This window comes from Arachis ipaensis, chromosome B06 (assembly GCF_000816755.2).
Source record: "Arachis ipaensis cultivar K30076 chromosome B06, Araip1.1, whole genome shotgun sequence".
Taxonomy (NCBI): Eukaryota; Viridiplantae; Streptophyta; class Magnoliopsida; order Fabales; family Fabaceae; genus Arachis; species Arachis ipaensis.
In genome coordinates this window covers 3,420,253-3,440,748 of record NC_029790.2, presented here as the reverse complement: position 1 = coordinate 3,440,748, position 20,496 = coordinate 3,420,253, and the positions used below count along the sequence as shown (strand labels likewise).

Sequence of the window (20,496 nt, the reverse complement as noted above, 5' to 3'; positions counted from 1 at the left end):
TCAATATCTAAGTGAAATTTTGCTATGCTGTTATTGTTGCTATGTTAGTTGTTCTTATTGTTGGTTATTAGAATTAGATTTAGTTATCATTTTCTTTTTCGGTTATGGACAATATTAACAAGAAGCACATGTGGATAACATTGCATCTTGTAATAATTTGGTTGATAATTCTCCAGATTCCAATATTGATAGTCAATCACAAGCTCCCTCTAAGTTGGCTATTTTCACTTTTCATAATATACATCCCTTGCACAGAGAGAGACACACTAGGACTAAGCTCTGATAATCTCATAGCTATGTTCATTCCAGTTTTTGTGTGATGGCTCTGGGAGGAGTATGGCAACTTCAGAAGCTCATTGTTAGCTATTGCAATTGGGGCGGAAGCAGTAGAGGTATAAGGTACCCTTCATTTCGTCCTTCTTCTTCTTTCTATGCTGCATTTACTAACATGTTGCTTTCTTTCGTCGTTCCTAATCGAAAATCCCTGATTCCTATCACTGTATAACTGTTAGGTTACAGAGCCGATTCTTACTTTTGTTTTAAATAATAATAGGGATTTTATGGAGCCGGAATTGCCTGTATTTAAGGAGAAGAATCCTCAATTAGAGATTGTTACTGGACTCATTCATAGTCAGCATCCACATTGAAGGCCTTTTATAGTAAAATTTCTTCTTTCTTAATTAGTTAACAAAAGTTGGATTGTACAACTCACTATGGGGATCTTATCTTAGCTAATTACTAGAATTTGAATGAGTGATTGTGATGGGAATTACAGAGAACAAAAATGAGCGAGTTATATGCGTGAAGGACATGGATCCAGAATATGTATTCACCACGCAATGAGGCTAAGGAATGCGTCAGGAAGAAAGGTGATCAAACTGAGGACAAGGCACGTAACCAAGCGCCCTAGTGTGCAAGGTACATGGACAACTGCTCTTCGATTTTAAGAATAATAAGTCCAGAGTGTAGTGTTCGAAACTTGTTATTTACTTTCTGATCAATTTACCAATGTTGTGTAAACCATATTCTTCCTTGCAGGGTTATTTTGTATCTATTATCTTAAGTTATTGCGAAGGAGGAGATATGTAAGTCATGATTCACACTGAACTCAAGTGTTTGAGGAAGTGAAATCAAAGCATTTATTAAGACAATCCAATTATGAAGCTCTTTTAATAATATGTTTCTGTTCTACAGGGTTGAAGCCATAAAAAGGGCAAATGGTGTTCATTTTCCTGAAGAGGTTGGTCGCTCTTAGCCTGATGGATACTCTTACATTCTTTAAAAATTAGAAAGATAAGTTAGGATCCTAATCATTTTTCATTTTTAGTGCATTCAACTACTGCTAAACTACAATATTTAATATTTTAATAGAGGCAAGAGTGGCATTTAGTTCCATAGTGGGTGGAGGTTTAGCTGAGGAAGCCAAGTCCATCAATGCTGATTTTCTTCTTCTCGTGGCTCAAGAAATCCAAAAAACAAGTAAGAACTTGTGATGATGTAACAATCATCATATCATGAATTTCCATTATTAAGATCAGACATGACAACTGTTTATTTTGTTCTTTATAGGAATGGAAGTTCCAAGGGAATTAGCAAGTATTGCTTTGAATATTTTGTATTATTTGTAGATTGTAATTTAAACGAATATAAGTCCGAGTTTAGTTATTTATCTTGTCTTGAGTTTTTTATGTTAGAGGATTATTTATTATTTTGATAAGTTTGTAAACTCATTATCTAATATTTAGTATAAATTATATTTAAAAGTTTATTTGTCTTGTTATCTAATATTTTGTAATTTTATTTTGATATTTAATATTTTATTTGCATTAATTGTCTACTATTTTTCAAATAGAAAAAAAATTTAAAAAATGTGGCTATTAAAATCGACGGTAAAGTTGTCGCTTTTTAAATTTAAAATAGACAAACGAAAACAAAATATAGACGACGAACTTGTCGATATTTTAATAATTAAATCGACGGCTCTTTTATCGATTTTATTGAATCAAATATCGATGGAAACGGTGTCGATTCTGTATAATAATATCGACGGCATTTGTCGATTTTATCGAATCAAATATCGATGGAAACAGTGTCGATTTTGTATAATAATATCGACGGCAAAACTGTCGATTTTATTGAGCAGGGGAAATCCTCAAACTCATATTATAAACGGGAAGATTGTTAATTTTAATGAATTATTATTGACGGCCTGGTAAGCCATCGATTTTATTAGAATTTTGAAAAATCGACAAGTTTAATAGCGACTTCATCCACCGTTGATTTTGCCGTCGATTTTTAATATTATTGACGACCTAGCCGTCGATTTGGCCGTCGATTTTAATGGTGTTTCTTGTAATGTTTAAACCTGATGTAATTACTCTAATATTTTTGAATAATGTTTATTTTATCCTTAGAATGCCACATGTAAATTTGGCAAGTAAAAATTATGCTATGTTTCTAACACAGACAAGCAATTAGAGTAGTGTAAATCAACCAATTGATAAAATGTAATTTTTTTCTCTTACTATTTCTTTTATTCTTGCGCTACCATATTCTGCTTCTGATTTCATATATTTTTTTAAGAAAGAAAAAGTCCTTTAAGATTTTATGCAAGAAAGGCAAGAAGAAAAAAGAAAATTTTGTAACTATGTAAGTTCTCATGCAACAGAAGTTGTGTTTTTATTGAATGCTTGTGGTGTAATTGTGATGTGATTTCGTTGTATTTCAAGTTCACAGAATAAAAGGAATCATTGAATGAACCAGCTCCTGTTCAGGAAGGAATAATAAATGATAATCCTACAGAACAAATAATTGTTTTTCCAAAACAAACTCATTCTCAATGAGAACAACTAGACATGTGAGTTTTCCAACTCACTTTCAATGTTCTATTTCATTGAGTTAACCATTTGTACCTGAATGTTTATGCCATATTAAATTTTTCATTTTTCTTTTCCTTAGAATCCCACTTCAAGTATTTGCTCCTGCTTCAAGCCCTCATCAAACTCAACAAACTACTGCAACGTCACTCGGAGAGGAGGATATAGAAGAAGAAACTATTAATGTGTAAGTATTACTTAAATTCTTTTTCTAATAGTTTCAGTTATTTGGTTTGTATTTCGGCATATTTCTTGTTATTTGAGGTGCACTTGGTGTTGTTGTCCTCTTTTTGTTGTAATTAAGGAAAAAGAATATTGATTTTGTCCATTTTGACGAACTTAGTTGATGCATTTGTTGTAACTAGCCCATAGAAATTTGTTGTAGTATTTCTGCTGTCATTTTGTGCTTGTTTTATTGAGTTGCGTATCTTTTTAAATTTCTGTGTATTTAGTTTGTATTTCTGTATATTTCATGTGAATTGAGGTGCACTTGGTTTGATTGTATTAATTAAATTTCTTTGCTATAATTCTGAAGTCCCACACAACCTCAACAAGTTACTGCAAAGTCTCCAATAAAGAAATGTACCGAAGAAGAACCTCAACAACTACCACAAGAATCTCATGAAGAAGTATCTCCTACTAAAGTGTAAGCTTTACTTCTTAAATTTTTTTCAATATTTTATATGTAATCTTAAGATATTTTATGTGTCACCATGCAGTTATCCACTCCTTCAAACAGTGACTGATGCAATAATGATGATTGCCAATGTTGTATTGAAGAATGACTTTCCTGCACCCTCATTTAGCCTTGGATTCACTCAATCAAGTGAGGAGGCTACACTTTCTCAAGAGGATGAACCACAAACTGTCAAGAAAAATCTCAGGACAACCCAATATTAGTAGAAGATTTGAAAGAGTTGGTGGAAGCTGTCATAGATACTGGGATTGCAGCAGCATTAAATTTTGGTAGAGAGAAAGGTCCCTCTCTGGAAAAGGTGCAGCCTACAATGAGCTTTCTCGACAAATTCCAAACTCCTGTGAGGCAGAAGCAAATAACAGATGAACTTAAGGAGAAACACTTTTATTGGGTGACAAATATCAAGACTTATGAAGATGAAAACACTAATGAGTGGGAGACAATTTTTATACTGAAGCATGAAAAACTATTGGAAATAAGAAGAATGCATTTTGAATCCTTAAAAGCTGAATCAGATGTCGAAAATCTGGTAATCCTAGAATAACGTTAATGATTTTCTTATCAGTTGTTGTGCCATATATGTATTAAGTTTGGGTTTTTAATTTTCATAGGTTGTCTGGCAATGTGCCAAATTCTAAACACCAGAAAAATTGAAAGATTTCAAAAACTCGTATATTGTCTGCCCCTTGATATTGTTGTAAGTTGTAATACATTAAAATTTCAGTGTATTTTTAAAATATATTGTTTACTATAACTTTCTTTCGGTGTTATACAAATTTTGAAGAATTACACATTGTCGAGTCACGAAGGCAACTTCCTTCATCCAAAAACTAAGAAGCCCTTCCAGGTTGAAGACTATCAGGACTACCTCCCATTTTTGGACGAGAAGAAGCTTGTATCCCATCTATTTGTAAGCTTTCATTTATAAAGTTTATTAAATAATTCTTACATTATGTGGCAATTAAGCTAAACAATTGTTCTCTCTGGCTAAACTTCAGATATTTGTCCCAATTTGCTATGTGCAGCATTGGTAATTATGGATAGTGGACGTTGAAAAGAAGAAATTTTACGTCCTCGACCCAATAAACAAAAAAGCTCCTACAAAAGAGAGAACAACAATTAACAAATTTGTCATAAGTTGTTTATTTGATACAAATTTCTGTTTTCTCTATAAATTCTATTATTTCTGTCTCTTTGAAATAAGGAGCACTTGTAGTTCTATGAAAAAAGAAAAATAAATACTATAATATACCGAATTGCTTCGCAAATACACCGAGAAATATTAAAATAATCATCAATTTCTGAAGGTTGAAATTATACTTGCCTTGTTTTGGTTTTTAGGGCTTCGTCATTTAAAAAATGAGAGTGTTTGCTGTAAGAGAACCTTTGATAGACAAGGATGAGGATGTCGAAGCACCATACATCAACATCAGTGGGCAGTAGACAAGGTATCAAATCTTTCTATTTAATAAATTTATTGTGTTTTATTCTCGTTTTTAGCTATGATTGCGCAATATATGTTATGAAATGGCTGGAGTTAATTGATCCAAAAAAGATCAAAAAGAGAAAATATTTGTGGAAGAATTGGAAACAGGTAACTATCTTTAAAAATAAATAACTCTCTATTACTAAATTAAGGAACTTTAATAAAAAAATTTCTTTAAATTGTAAGATGAAGTTGATCATTTTAGAGTGGAATATGCTACCATTCTACTTGACGAAATAAATCAACTCAGAGATAAAGCCATTGAAGAATGTGAAGCAATCAGACTATCCAACTCATCTGCTGCACTACTAAGTCCGTACTGTACATTGAAATCATTAGACATTGATAGTAGATAGTTTGATATTATAAATTGTATCTTTGTGTTGATAGTACATAATTTTCTTTACAAAATTAAACTTCTATAAACATGTTTATACTGTATTGAAATACTGTTAGTCTAAATGAATCTAGGTTAAAAAAAATGTAGGAAAAGAAGAATAAATTCTGTACTACGCCGAATTACTTTTTGAATACACCGAAAATTATTCAGATAAATACTGAATTCTCTATATTGAATTTCTACACTACTTAAGTATTGAATTGTTTGTGTACTGTATATTTAAAAGAAATAAATCCTAAAACATCATAAAAAATAACAAAACAAGAAAATATAAACACTAAACCTCATTTTCACACACAAAAAAAATATTAAGTAGATTACACCAAAATTGTGTCAAATAACAACGAAATAGATTCATAAAAACACTGAAAATCTATCTTATTCTCTTGAATCTATGAAATTATAATTCATAATATGTCCATGATAATGGCTGAAATTTGACTGCACTACTGAACCATCATAAAAAATGTTCAACTGCAAAAAGTAAATCATATATTAGCAAAACTATTAACATGCACAAACTCAATTTCCACTGTTTAAAGAACATGAGTTTCACCTCAGTTAGAACTTTCTTTTTCTTTTTCTTTGCAGCATTTGCAATCTGTTTTTGTGTATTTGATCTCAATCTATTTTTTGGACGTCCTTTTGTTCTCACCCATGGAGGGCTTTGAAGCTCATTAATATCTTCCAACGAAACATCTTCGTGAGATAACGAATATTTTCTTTTGCTGTTAGCTTTGTATTCTTGCATCTCAACCATAATATTGTCATATGCGCAGTGCAGAATCGTAGTCAAATCCTCAGATTTTGATGCAAATTCACAAATATTTTGTGATTGAAACACCAAATCATTAAATCTCCTACTTCTTGGCTCCAAAAGAGGCTTGTCATGGCTGTTCTTGATATGTGTGTGCATCTTCTTTATGTTCTTACTCCACTATTCCAATATATATCTTGGTGACACTTTATCTACTCGCTCAAAGCTTAACACGCTCAGAGAATGACGGCACAATATCCCTCTTGACTCAAATAATAAGCACTGACATTTAACTTGAGATGGTATCGTGTCATACGTAACTACAAACTTGTTAAAAGTTGAGTTAGAAACTTGTTCTACAACTTCATATACCGTATAACCCAGAGCGGATTGCGTTGATCTTGTGATGCAATTTACCTTTCATCTAAATTGTGCTTGGACTTCCCTGAACTTCTCGTGAGTATACACATGCTGAAATTGAGATTCTATTGAGGATTTTGTTGCACAAGGTATGACGGTATGAAAATCTACAGCATCTAATTCTCTCTCTCTGCTCTCTACTTCCTAGGCAATTATCGTACTATTTGACGAATTAGATAAGGGAGCTGTTGCACGTAATAAACTTGTTAAAAAAAAGCATGCATGCTCTCGCTCCTTTGTGTGCTTCTCATCCCGGCCCAGAAGTGGTGATCGAGATAAATCGGGATCCATAAATGACGATCTTCGAAAAGTTCTGGAAAAATTAGAAAAATACCAATCAGAACCAAAATTCACCGAAAGACGTACAGTTTGACACTTCTACTGCAGAAGAAAAATATATAAATATCCACACACTAAAAGTAACAACACCACTTATTCCTAATAAAGATACAATTACCTGAAAGCCACTTGTTGTCCCCAACACTATACTTCATCAGAAAATCATTCCAATTCTTATCAAATGATTCTTTTGTAAAAGAGTTCCAAACAACATGACTCATCTCATGTTCAAATTCTTCGTGTTGATTGTAGCCATTTAATTTACTTGGAATCTTCTTCATGATAAGCCAAATACACCACTAGTGAATTTTTATGGGCATAAAAGCCTCAATAGTCCTTTGCATCGATGCGCATTAATCGGTAAGATTGCCTTTCGGAGCATTTCCTCCCATGCAACAAAGCCAACATTAAAATAATCATTTGAATGATTGAATATCTTCGTTTTTCATCAAAACACACTCCAGAACTGTTGACTGACCGTGGTGATTCACCCCAATAAAAGAACCAAAAACTAGATTATACCTAAATATAACGATACAGAAACAAAATCATATATACACCAAAAATCTATCTAAGTACACTGAAAGTAATATCAAAATACACATAAACCAGAACATCATATTACCTGTTTATATTGTAAGTGGTATCAAATGAAATAGCATCTCCAAAATACTCACAAACAGCCCTACTTCTTGCGTCAGCCTAAAAAACAATCTTAATTGACTGATCAACCTCAAGTTCAAGCTCGAAAAAAAATTTTGATTATTCTCTTTCATCCTTAATAAGTATTTCCTAAATTCTTTTGCATCCTCTAATTCCGAAATATTTTACATTTCTTTCGTGATGTAATTTCTCACATCTTTTTCAATAAAACTTAATTTACGATGACCCCCTGCTGCTGCGACAAATGATTGATAAGTCTTGCTTGGTCTGATTCTGGCTTCCTCGTTATTCTCTGTTATATGTTGTATAGACATGCTTAATTGCCTTTGTTATTTAAGCATCTCTACTTAATTTGGACATCATGGATGTGAATGATGCAACACCTTTGAAATGATCCAAACACCAATATATGTATATAAATTCTTGTAGGACAATTAAATCTAGCTGAGAGATTTGTCTTCTCAGTTGAAGATATGTTCGATTTCCATTTTTTCTCTCTAATACATGTAATGAATTGGTTCTTAATTTCATTTTTCTTCTTCTTTGTGCTCCAAATTTTCGTAGAAAAATCTGCAAGTTTAGAATAATCTTTGTAGAATTTTTCAACTTCTTCAAACGTGTTAAAAGTCATCCCAACTTTTGGAACAAGTTGCTCATCAACATTGTATAGAAACTGAAGATAAACCGAAATTGGTGCAAAATAAACCATATAAGTAACTGAAATACACGAAAACGAGGAGAAAACAAATTCATCAAAATAATAGAATCCAATTCAGAACTGGTACATTATAATCAAATACAAATCATTAACCATGCACAATAAATTTCACAAAAAAAACAAAAAACAAAACGATTCAACTTCAGAATCATAAACTACTAACAAACTATATTAACTAGATTCAAACCATACCTCACCACTTGATTCGATTCAAAACAATAATAGAATTCGCTTCGATTCAATTGAAAGCCTGAACCTACAAATACAACGAAAGAAGAGTTCCAAAATACACTAATTTATAATCGAAATATACCGAAATGGGGGGAGAAAACAAATTCATTAAAATAATAGAATCAGATTCATAACTAGTACGTTACATTCAATTCAAACCATCAATCATGAACAACAACTTTCACAAAGAAAAACATCATTATTCACCTACAGAATCATAAACTACTAACAAACATTAAACTAGAATGGAACCACACCTCAGCTGCTTCATTCGATTCAAAACAATAATCCACTTCGCTCTGATTCAATTGACAGTCTAAGCTTGAATCATTCATTATCTTCCATAATAAAATACCTGTTCAAACCTAATTTCACAGTTTGATTTCAAAAACATGAGCAAAGAACATTGGACTTAAACGAAGAGAATGTAGAGAACGAAAAGAACATAGTGAAGGAGGAGAAATGCAGAGAACACGGAGATGGAACGGAACGTAGAGACACAGATAACGCTGAGAAAATTCAAAAAGGAAACGAAATCCGCATGAAAAAGAAAGTTATATATTGGTGCGTTGGATGAAAAGTTTGTTAGAGAAACTGGCACGTGAGTTGAATTAGGTCAAATTAACTTGTTTGTTTAAATTGCTTGTAGGTAGAGATTAATTGATAGAATAGATAGATAGATTATTATTATTATTTATAGGTGAAAACTCAGGTGAAGTCGACTTCACGTGAAGTTGATACCTCAGAACCGTTAAATGAAAATTTAATCAAATCAGTCAAATCATCTAACGGCCCTCAGGTATCAACTTCACATGAAGTCGACTGCACCTGAGTTTCCACCTTATTTATAATGTCATTTGTACCCTTATGCAGAGATGGAGTGAGTGGAAAATGTAAAAAGTTGATGAAGTTAGTGAAGTTACAGCAATGGGCTTGGTTTTGTGGAATTTAACAGCGGGTCGTAAGAAGGAGCAAAAACTAAAAAGCATTGCCATTTCCATCACATAATCCTCCTCGTGGCCTCATTTCATCCTTTTTTCTCCACAATTAAATACACATTCACACACGCAGTCGCACACAGCTCCAAATCTCATTTTCTCATCGTTTCCTCCTTCATCTCCTTTTCTCTCTCTTCGCACCAAAACCCTTTCTCTCTCTATCCATCTACCAATTCTCGCTCCTTCTTCGATCGCTCTTTCATCTTCGCCATCTTTTCCACTTACGAATCCACTTCCAATCCGGAACCACCGATCGCCGCTGCCGATTCGATCTGCTAGGTGTATCTGCTTTCGATTTTATTCATTCATGCTTCTTTTACTTTCTCATCCGATTCATATGAATTTCTCAGAATCGATTAGAATTAAGGAGGAGTGGAAGCATTGGTGAATGAATCTCGCAGGGTTTGAAAATGCCCGGGTTAGCAGCGCAACGGAACGAGCAATTCACTAATGGCTCCTCTGCCACCGCGACAACCACGCACTTGTCGCCAAATGGATTCTGGTCTAAGAATCGGGATGACGTAGGCTACAATCAGCTACAGAAGGTACTGGATTGTTTCCGGTTTTAATTGTCTTTGTTTATTTATTTGTTTGTATTTTTTGTTATTAGCTTTTGGATTGTGGATAGATCACTGTTTTGTATTGATTTTTGTGTTACAACTGATGGTTTGATTGAATTCTGTATTGGATCTTACAGTTGGAATGATTGTTGGATTGCTTTACAGGGTTTTCGGATGTATCATTGTTATGAGAATTATGTTATTTTGTTTTCTATTTCTAATTCAGTGTTTTTGTGCTTGGTAGATGAGATTCAGTGTACACTATTCCATCTCCACATCAGTGCCTGGTAAAGGCTATTAAAAGAATGATGTTACATGTCGATTCTAATATTTATGTTTATTTTTAATTGTCCACTGAAATATAGTTACCATTTTTGCATGCTGTGCTGTTGTATGAGACTGAGATTAACTGTCACTACCTCTGTTTCAAAATAATAGGAAATTTGAAGAAAGTCTTAAATAACTTTTTCAATGTAACGTATCTGCAAATGACAATTATATTAAAATAGAGGGGGAGTAATTTTCTTGCTGGGGCACTGAATTACAAAATGAATGCCATATTAGCGGGAATGTGGTTAACATGCCAGTCTTTGTTGGATGCATGCTGATGTTGGGCACTTAGCCTGCAAGCAAACACCATTGGTTGCTGCTGACGATGATTTGCCTGGCTTTAACTTATGTGTTTTCACAATTTGTACCGTTATGGATTGGATACTACAATAATGAGGAATATTATGTCACTTTATTGTGCATGTAAAGCTAATGTGGACCTTTGACATGTTAATTCAGGTTTTTTTTTTTGGTCTTCTTGATATTATATGTTGCACCTTTGCTATGTTGGGGGGTTATCTGTTCATTTTGCTTTGTATTTGTGCCCCCCTTCACATACGTGCTTCTTAGCTGTTCAAGGATTGCAAGCAACTCTCAATTATGGGTATGTTTGGAGGCAGAAATGCAATGAGAATCCATTGGAATTGATTTTGCATAGTAGAGATTGAGTTCTGAGCTGAGGACATGTGGCACATGTGACCTTGTTCTCTTGATAAAACTGCAACCCACGACATGCTTAAAATTCCTCTCACTGGGTGTTTTACATTCCTGTGTTGCAGTTCTGGAGTGAATTGTCACCTCAAGCACGACAAGAACTATTGAGGATAGATAAACAATCTCTTTTTGAGCAGGCTCGTAAAAACATGTACTGCTCCAGATGCAATGGGTTGCTTCTTGAAGGTTTCTTACAGATTGTTATGTATGGGAAATCTCTGCAGCACGAAGGGGTGGGTGCTCACTTTATTTGCAACAGACTTGGAGGTTTGAAAAAACAAAATAATGGTGGATTGAACATTACCAATGGCTGCCAAGATGAAATTCAAGACCCTTCTGTTCATCCATGGGGAGGTTTGACCACAACGCGCGATGGGTCTTTGACACTTATGAACTGCTATTTGTATTCAAAGTCTCTGAAAGGACTTCAAATTGTAAGCCCATCACATTTATGCCAAGTAAAAAAAAAGAAATTCTTTAATGTCCCCGTAGTGTGAAAAATGTGTTGCTCTATATCAACATTCATCATCCCAGGAATAACATTAAAAATGTAGATAAAGTGGGAGATAGAAGTAACGAACATATAACTGAGGTGGTAAATGTTGCATGATACAGAGCGACAACTTTTCTTTTCGTAGGACATAATTTCATTAAGTTGGGGGACTTGGGTCCTGATGCAATTTTTTCTTTATTAGCTAGCTAAACTTTTGATTATATATCAGGTCTTTGATGGGGCACGCGCAAGGGAACGGGAAAGAGAACTACTATATCCTGATGCTTGTGGCGGCGGAGGCCGTGGATGGATAAGCCAAGGCATAGTGAGTTATGGCAGAGGACATGGGACAAGAGAAACATGTGCATTGCACACTGCACGACTTTCATGTGATACACTGGTGGACTTCTGGTCAGCATTGGGAGAGGAGACTCGTCTCTCTCTTCTAAGGATGAAGGAAGAGGATTTTATTGAAAGACTTATGTACAGGTGACTATTTGTATAATGCTCACACAGTCACACCTGTTAGTGATAGAATGGATAACAATATAAAATCTGATACTAAAAGCAGTTATACAGTTGAGACTGATATACAATTAAGCATGTATATAATTGGGATCCCATTTTTCTGTATCCCCCCATTAAAAAGATGATATCATTTATATGCGAGTCATTTTTAATTGACTAGCTATCTGTCAGATTGTAGGACACTTGAGCGGCTGGCTTGACAATTGACATTAAGACTCTAGATAGGCATGGATTTAAAGAATTGTTGAATTCATGAGTATCTTTAAAACCTAGAGAAACAGAATGATTCAGATTATAATAACTAATAGGATAGCATTCAGTTATGAGTTCTGGCATGACGTAAGGCTGTGGAGTTGTGGACCTATTTGTGGTTAATTAGATTATAAGGTATGGCTTTGTTGCATACTGTTTGGTACTTAGAGATCTTTTGAGGAGTTGTACGGATAATTATACAAGAAATGATGTTGTCGAGATATGTTCATGAATTTCCTGAGAAGATAAATTAACTGAAGATGGAAGCTTTACCGCACTTGTCTTGAACGGTGATTATTGTTTCTTATTGAGGTTTATGCCCGCTGACCTTTTCTGGACAGCATAATGATCTTGTTTGTAAGGAGAATTGTCGAATGGAACTTGAGTTATGAAAGACACAGAAACTAGAAAAGAATCCGAATGACATTTTATTGGATATATAACTATGGAGTAATGAACTCAGCTTGTGCATCTTCAAAGTGATTTTGATCTAGGCACCTTGATAGTGGTGGATAAGAATATTAACATTTCCTTTTAACTTTCTTATATAAATGGGAAGGACGTAATATGAATAGTTATTTTGCTCTTTGCATGCTATTACCCATTATTTTATGCTTTCTACCCGTGTTTTTGTCTCTGGAGTTACATGATGTGCTAGAAAAGATATCAAGCGCAGCTTTAGCTTTATTCTGTTTATTTAAAGTTTCCCACATTGTTTCTGGCGGGCTGACATGTTGTAGGGGCTTCAATAACTCTTAATGCAATTATTAGACTAAGAGAATGAAATTATTCCGATCCTTTAGTCATGTATTTTCAACATTTTGTTCTATGCTCATTGAAATACATAAAACAATGTGTATGGCTTAATTTATTGCGTGATTTATTTATCTTTTATTGTTTGAAACTGGGCACGAACCCTTGCTTCAAGGTAAGGTTATTTGTCAAGATCTATGACAAAGATATCTTATGTTTTCCGTTTTACTAACGAGTTTTCATTTATTTACCAGGTTTGACAGCAAGAGATTTTGCAGAGATTGTAGAAGAAATGTTATTCGAGAATTCAAGGAACTAAAAGAACTGAAGCGCATGCGCAAAGATCCCCGTTGCACTAGCTGGTTTTGTGTTGCTGACACAGCCTTTCAGTATGAGGTGTGACATTTGTATTTATAAACTGTAAAATATCGTGATTGGGATTTCATTGTAATATTCTAGAGCGGCACAAGGTGATTTCATTGAAAAATATGCATGCCTTACCACAAGGCGATGTTTGCTTCACATAACATGCATCCATTGTGCTTTTTTATCAGGTATCTGATGACTCAATTCAAGCTGATTGGCGTCAAACATTTGCTGAGACTTTGGGTTCCTATCATCACTTTGAGTGGGCTGTGGGGACGACTGAAGGAAAATGTGACATTTTGGAGTTTGAAAATGTTGGAATGAATGCATGTGTTCAAGTCAATGGACTGGATCTTGGTGGTTTAAGTGCATGTTTCATAACCCTCCGAGCTTGGAAACTAGATGGGCGCTGCACTGAACTTTCTGTTAAAGCTCATTCGTTGAAGGGTCAACAGTGTGTACATTGCAGGCTAATTGTAGGAGATGGTTACGTTACAATCACAAAAGGGGAAAGTATTAGAAGATTTTTTGAGCATGCTGAAGAGGCAGAGGAAGAAGAGGTAACATGAGTTTCACCAAGGAAATAACCTTCTTTGCTAGTTGCCCATATATCATGAGATTTTGATAATCATTTATGAGGCATTAGTCAGAATAAGCCTCATATGTTATGGTAAAATGTTGCCTTCAGGATGATGATTCAATGGACAAGGATGGAAATGATCTTGATGGAGAGTGCTCTCGTCCCCAAAAGCATGCAAAAAGCCCTGAACTTGCTCGAGAATTTCTTTTAGATGCTGCCACTGTTATTTTTAAAGAACAGGTAGGTTTATTATTAACATTGTTTTGCTGTATTTGTTTGTCTTGTTCAACTGCTGACTGTGTTATCCTTTCAGGTTGAAAAGGCATTTAGAGAAGGAACTGCACGCCAAAATGCACATAGCATATTTGTATGTCTTGCACTGAAATTGCTGGAGGAACGACTGCATGTAGCATGCAAAGAAATCATTACCTTAGAAAAGCAGGTATAAATTATTATATTGTTATGAAGAAGACGTTTTGGGATTAAAAAAAGGTGTACCTCTGCTTCCATATGGGATGTCCATTTTCTATACCTGAATTGTATGATTTTGTTTTTATCTGCAGATGAAACTTCTTGAAGAAGAAGAAAAGGAAAAACGTGAAGAAGAGGAGCGCAAGGAGAGGAGAAGAACAAAGGAAAGGGAGAAAAAACTTAGGAGGAAGGAAAGACTAAAAGGAAAAGACAAGGATAAAGAAAAAAGGAGTTCCGAATCAAATGATCCTCTTGGTCCTCCTGAATCAAAAGAAGAAATGTCTCTGCTTGATGATATGGAGCAAAATGATTCTATCAGCTGCAGGAGTTCAGTAATTGAAACGGATGAAGCTAATCTTTCCAGGGATGATTCTCCTAATATCCTACACGAAGAGTTCACTGATGAGTGCAGTACTTTGAGAACACAAGATCACTCTTATAATGACTGTGAAGAAGAAATTTCCAGTACAAAAGATGGGGGAGGTCAGTTTACAGTTGAACAATCAACACCTTCTCGTCAAAGGCCAAGATTTAGAAAAGAATTCCAACTTGATATGCCAATGAAATGGTCTGACAGACGGCGTCATGCAGTTGTTTCAGAAAATGGTGTGGTGGTTGGCAGATCTGATCTAAGACATTATGGAGAAAGTTTTGTGGCATCTTCTAGGGTAGTTAATGGATTGAATAGGCAATCAAGATTAAATGTTCCAACAAAGCACAATGGTCGAAATGCTGGTCCTAAGTATAATGAGAAGTTCCATTGTTCCAGCAACCGGGTAAATGAGAGATGTGATTTTCATTCTTGCAGTTGTAGCCTAAATCATGAATATAGGACAAGGGTTGAACAACATTCTTCTTTGACAAGAGTTAGCCGGGAGACAAAACCTGCAAGTAAGTCTGAAACTGCAGGAGATACATCTAAACAGTATTCTCGTGGTAGTAAGCATTCTCAGGTAGAATATATGCATGATAGTAATGGGAGACCCAAAAGCAAAGTCACCTTGGGGAACTATGCCGGCAGGGATTTGTTTCAATCAAAGAAAGTTTGGGAGCCTATGGAATCTCAAAAGAAATATCGTGGTAGCACTCCAGACTCTGATGTTATATTGAGGTCTTCTGAGAATCAAGGACTTCAGTCTGATATAATCAAGCCGTCAATTGGGGAAGCTGTTCACACTGGTGATCGTTATTATGAGGATTGTAATTCAAAGAGATTAAGTGCAGATGAAGGGTGTAACAATGGTTTTCAAGTGGAAGCTGAAGGTTCTTGTAGATCTACAGAAGTTGCTTCTGAAGAGACTGGAATATGCACGACTGGAGGCTCTCCCTTGAATAGTTCTTCTGATCCTAATCAGAGTAGCAGTTTCAGTTCTGACAACTGCTCCTCGTGCCTAAGTGAGGGTGATAATAATACAACCTCTTCAATTCGTGAAAATACTGAATCATCATCAACATCAGATTCAGAAGATGTTAGTCTACAATCTGAAGTAAGAGATAGTTCAACTTGTGTCGAAAATGACTTGTCTGGCTGTCATGAAGCTGGGGAGAAGGATGCAAATGGTGACGGTTTGGCAAGGTCATGTACACTGTATAGTCGGTCCTTGGATGGCACAGGAAGTGATAAATTGGGGAATCTTGCGGTGGAAACTGGCCACAATTTTGAAAATGGTTTTTCCACCATTAATGTGTGTTCTCAGCCTCAAAATATCCTTCCACTCATGTCAAACCAGAATATGCAATTTCCAATGTTCCAAGGTCCTACAACAATGAGTTACTTCCATCAAAATCCAGTTTCATGGCCGGCAGCTCCTACAAATGGCTTGATGCCCTACCCACACCCGAATCATTATTTATATGCTGGCCCTCTTGGATATGGTTTGAATGAGGATCCGCACTTCTGCTTGCAGTATGGTGCCTTGCAGCAGCCGACTCCCATGTTTAACCCTGCTGTGCCAGTATATCAGCCGGTTGCCAGAGCTAATGTCTTGAATGCAGAGGAGCAGACACGAGTTTCGAAGCCAGCATCCATTCAAGAGCATCTTGCTGGATCTATTCCAGAAAGGACTGTTCCAGCTGGAGCTAATTCCAAAAAAGCAGCATTGAGTGGAGAGGTGAGGCCTGATAACCCTGCCAAGATGCGAGAGAACAACGGTGGCTTTTCCTTGTTTCATTTTGGTGGGCCTGTAGATGTCTCAACAGGTTGTAAATCGAGTCTTGCATCTGCACAAGGAAGTACTGCGGGGGATTTTAGCTTGAAAGGTTCAGTAGATCCTGTCGAAGAAGTCAATACTTGCAATAAGAAAGAGACAACCGCCATGGAGGAATACAACTTGTTTGCGGCAAGTAATAACTTAAGGTTTTCAATTTTCTAGCATGATAAAAGTGAGAAGTATAAGGTGGCTGTTGTGGAGTCCAGTCCTGTCATAGTAAATGAAGGTTTGAGTACCTTGTAATTTGGTAAACAATAAGCTTCCTTCAGCAATTTTCAATTTTACCCTATAGATTTGATTAGTCAATTGTTGCCAAATTTGTCTTGTTTTTTCCGTCGATGTAGAGAAAGATTGAGAGTGCTGGTATTTTGAAGGTTTTTGTTTTCTTGGTGTGAGATCATATCACCCTCCAATTTTAAATGAAGCTTTTTCCTTTGCAATTCTTTTTAGCCAAGTAGTCTTCATAGCGAAAGCTGTATCGGGATTTTTGAGTGGATATATATTTTTTTATTGAAGTGTTTGTTTGATTCAAGTTAAAAGTATTTCTCTTTTTAGAAATATGCATTCTAAACTGAACAACTTTTTTATTTATTGCTATGAATTTTGAAAAATGTTCAATTATTTAAAATGTGTTGATATTACTATATTATTTTAGAATTTTAATATATAAAAATTACTAACATCAATGCACAGCTAACAAATGCTACATATCCATCACATGTGCACTCTTTCAATATAAAGTAGAATGTCTAACCAATTTAGTTGCTTGATGATTACGAAACTTCTCTCCTTTCTCTTCTCTTCTTCAATCTCTTTTCTCTGATCCACACATTATGTTAGTTCACATGGTATCATCGCACAAGATCAAAAGCTGAATAAAGATCCTTACAAGATTGTGTTAAGTACATGAAGAGAATGCAAAGTTTGCAATCCTATTCCTATGGGGAGCTGGTAGTTGTAGGTCATATTTTGCTCTACCTCTTTGTGATCCTCATTTACTTAGTTCCAATCTTCAATTTAGTAAGCCAGTGTATAGGGGGCAAATACTCTGATTTGGAGTTATAGTTTCATAATAGTATATAGAACTAAGAACTTAATATGCAGTAGTGGGGAGGTGCTAAACCAAAGTTACTTACAAGGATAAATATATTAGTATACAATTCCAAAATTATGGACAATGTATTTTAGAAAAGAAAGAGAAGCCTCTTGTACCAGCAACATTGAATTGATCTATAGTTTCACTTTTCATCCAAAAATTCAAAGGTAACAATCATAAAGCCAAAAACCATAAAAAAGAAAGTCCAACTAAATTGTCTACTGCTATGAATCTCTACTCTAGTTTTTAAGCTCCTGGGCAATTAGAACAGCCAAATAAAAGCCAGGTTCATCTACAAATTCAGCCAAATCAAAAGAATGGGCATCCGCAACAATTTGTAAACTTGTCCTATCAGGTAGCTCTGAAACTACAACTTCCGGATACTGCTTTCGTTGCTGTTCTAACACTAGTCTCCCTTGCGGATGACTGATAATCACCCGTCCACCTACAGGTCAGATCCAAAATTACAGAAAGAATAAGAAGTATCCAGAGCTCTGACCTAAGTTTCAAAAGAGGGAACAACAATTGAGCTAAAATATATGTGCAATAAGAAAATCTATCAAGTTTGCTACTATGTTTGGTGCACTGTTCTAATACACTAGAAAATTTTAGCTTCCATACCAAAGTAGTACCTAAGGAGTATTAGAAATTTGACATTTTTAATCCATCCTCTTATTCAAACTTCAGTTCAAGCAAATTAAGAGCCAGACTTTGGTAATAGGTGTAGAAATCCTGGAATGCAAATAGCATTCTCTCCAGAGCAATTTCATTTAATGGGGCAAAACATTATTCAAAACTTGATGAAAGACAAGATGTGTGAAGAAGTGTAGATGGTACAGTTAAAATTGCAAAACGTTTTAATTTCTACCTCATAATACATCATTAATAACCAAACTATATCCACACTATCATCCTTCTTTTAACCAATTTTGGCACTATCTAACTTTTCGTCATCCAGATAAATTGATTCTTTTGAATGATTTTTAAGAAATGTGTGTAAAACATGGTGCATAAAAATCAAGTTCATTTTCAAATACACAATTTGCAGAGCAATGCAAAGTAACAAGGAAAAGAGCAAACTTCAACCACAAGAGAAAAACTTACCAGGTGAACATTTCTTAGCCAAAGACCCCAAAATCTCATCAAGTTTGAAGGGCAAAGCAGGAAGAAAATAGAGAAAAACAACATCAAGAGGAGCCCATTTCTCTGGAACATACACAATCTCGCCTTGCCAACACTTAACCTTATCATATTTCTCTTTAATAAGAGCCAATATTAGAAGTGAATCGTGCACCACAAAAAGAGACTTACACAAACCCACCAATGTATCCACAAACTCTTCAGACCCAGTTGAGACTAAGACCCTTGAATCCTCTTCAACATTCCCAGCAGATACAATACGTTCAATGCTTCTCTTGAATTCTACATTAGAATTTGACTCAACAGAATCAAGTATAGACCAGTCCTTTTCAACAACTTCTTCAATGTAAACAACGGATGCAGAACCCTCAGGGATTGAAACTGGGGCATCTGTGTCTGACTCAGTGGCTTGCAGCAAAGTTGAAATAGGCTTAGTGGGTTTTGATTTTAGCGAATTTGATGAAAATTTGAAAGCACTGCCACAGAGATAAACACGTTGATGCTTCAATTGAAGGTTTTGGTGGAATTTGCATAGTGGTGGGGTTATGGGGTGGAAGGAACCTACGGAAACAGAATTCATGGGAAGAAAGAACTGATTTTTACAGGTGAGTTTGCTCTTAAAACCGGATCCTGATGCTCAAATTAGTGTCTTGGAAGTAGAGAATAGAGGTTAGAGCTTGGGTTTGGATATGAAGACTTGCCGAAAGAGGTTTTACTCAGAGAAGACAGGATATTCGTGGCAGGTGCTGCAATTTTCATTGATTTAAGAAAAACATCAGATCATTAACAATTTTATCTTACATTTAAATTGATATTATTAATTTTTTATTTTAATTCAAGTATTGTCTCTAGCCTAACCAATGAATAATAGCTCAAATGACATAGTCTCCTCATACTCAATTAAGAGGTTGTGGGTTCGAGTCTCATATCTTTAGTAAAAAAAAAAAAATATTGTGGCTAGCCTTTTTTAATCAAATTACAGAAAATATAATCATATATTTAAATAAAATAAAATAAAAAAAAAACAAATGCAATAAATAAGGATTGATACATTTGGGTTGTATAATAATTGAATGTAAACTACTATAGCATCTAGAAATTTATCAATTTCTATATAAATTTTTCTAGTCAATCACAGATTACATTGAAGTATAAAGAACCCATAAACTACTACACGCAAGAGCGAAGTTTGAATTCTTTTTAGAAAAGGACTAACATGAAAAATATAACTAAATAAAAAATAAAAAATAAAATTAAAAAAGAGCTAAATCATAAAATTAGAAAACTTTATAAATAAAATTTGTTTATTTGATAGGAATTATTATCTCCTCTTCATGTATACTAAGCTTCGTGTCCCTCTGATTACACATTAGCACGGTTTATAAAGATGATTACTATTGAATTACTGCTGCATTTAA

The 20,496-nt window shown here is 34.8% G+C and overlaps 2 protein-coding genes and 1 long non-coding RNA gene across 3 annotated transcripts; 2 read left to right on the top strand and 1 right to left on the bottom strand.

Moving 5' to 3' along the window:
* Positions 206-1,086, top strand: LOC107647902. Its single transcript, XR_002349615.1, has 3 exons — positions 206-399; positions 554-918; positions 1,039-1,086. It is a non-coding gene; the product is annotated as an uncharacterized LOC107647902 (long non-coding RNA).
* On the top strand, positions 9,592-17,360 carry LOC107645396. The gene is made up of 8 exons (XM_016349407.2): positions 9,592-10,130; positions 11,255-11,623; positions 11,912-12,171; positions 13,470-13,611; positions 13,770-14,141; positions 14,270-14,401; positions 14,475-14,603; positions 14,725-17,360. Exons 1-8 carry the CDS (start codon positions 9,996-9,998, stop codon positions 17,002-17,004), a joined length of 3,819 nt encoding a protein of 1,272 aa, XP_016204893.1. The 5' UTR covers positions 9,592-9,995; the 3' UTR covers positions 17,005-17,360.
* On the bottom strand, positions 17,992-19,801 carry LOC107645395 (the record flags this gene model as incomplete). The annotated part of the gene is given in 2 exon segments (XM_016349406.2): positions 17,992-18,383; positions 19,043-19,801. Coding segments are annotated over 2 exon segments (822 nt in total). The 3' UTR covers positions 17,992-18,177.

Excerpts from the sequence above, each read along its gene's own strand:
- LOC107645396 (XM_016349407.2), top strand. The coding sequence starts at position 9,996 with ATGCCCGGGTTAGCAGCGCAACGGAACGAGCAATTCACTAATGGCTCC. Across the intron at positions 14,142-14,269 it reads AAGAGGCAGAGGAAGAAGAG|GATGATGATTCAATGGACAA; the intron begins GTAACATGAGTT and ends TGTTGCCTTCAG. Across the intron at positions 14,604-14,724 it reads TCATTACCTTAGAAAAGCAG|ATGAAACTTCTTGAAGAAGA; the intron begins GTATAAATTATT and ends TTTTATCTGCAG.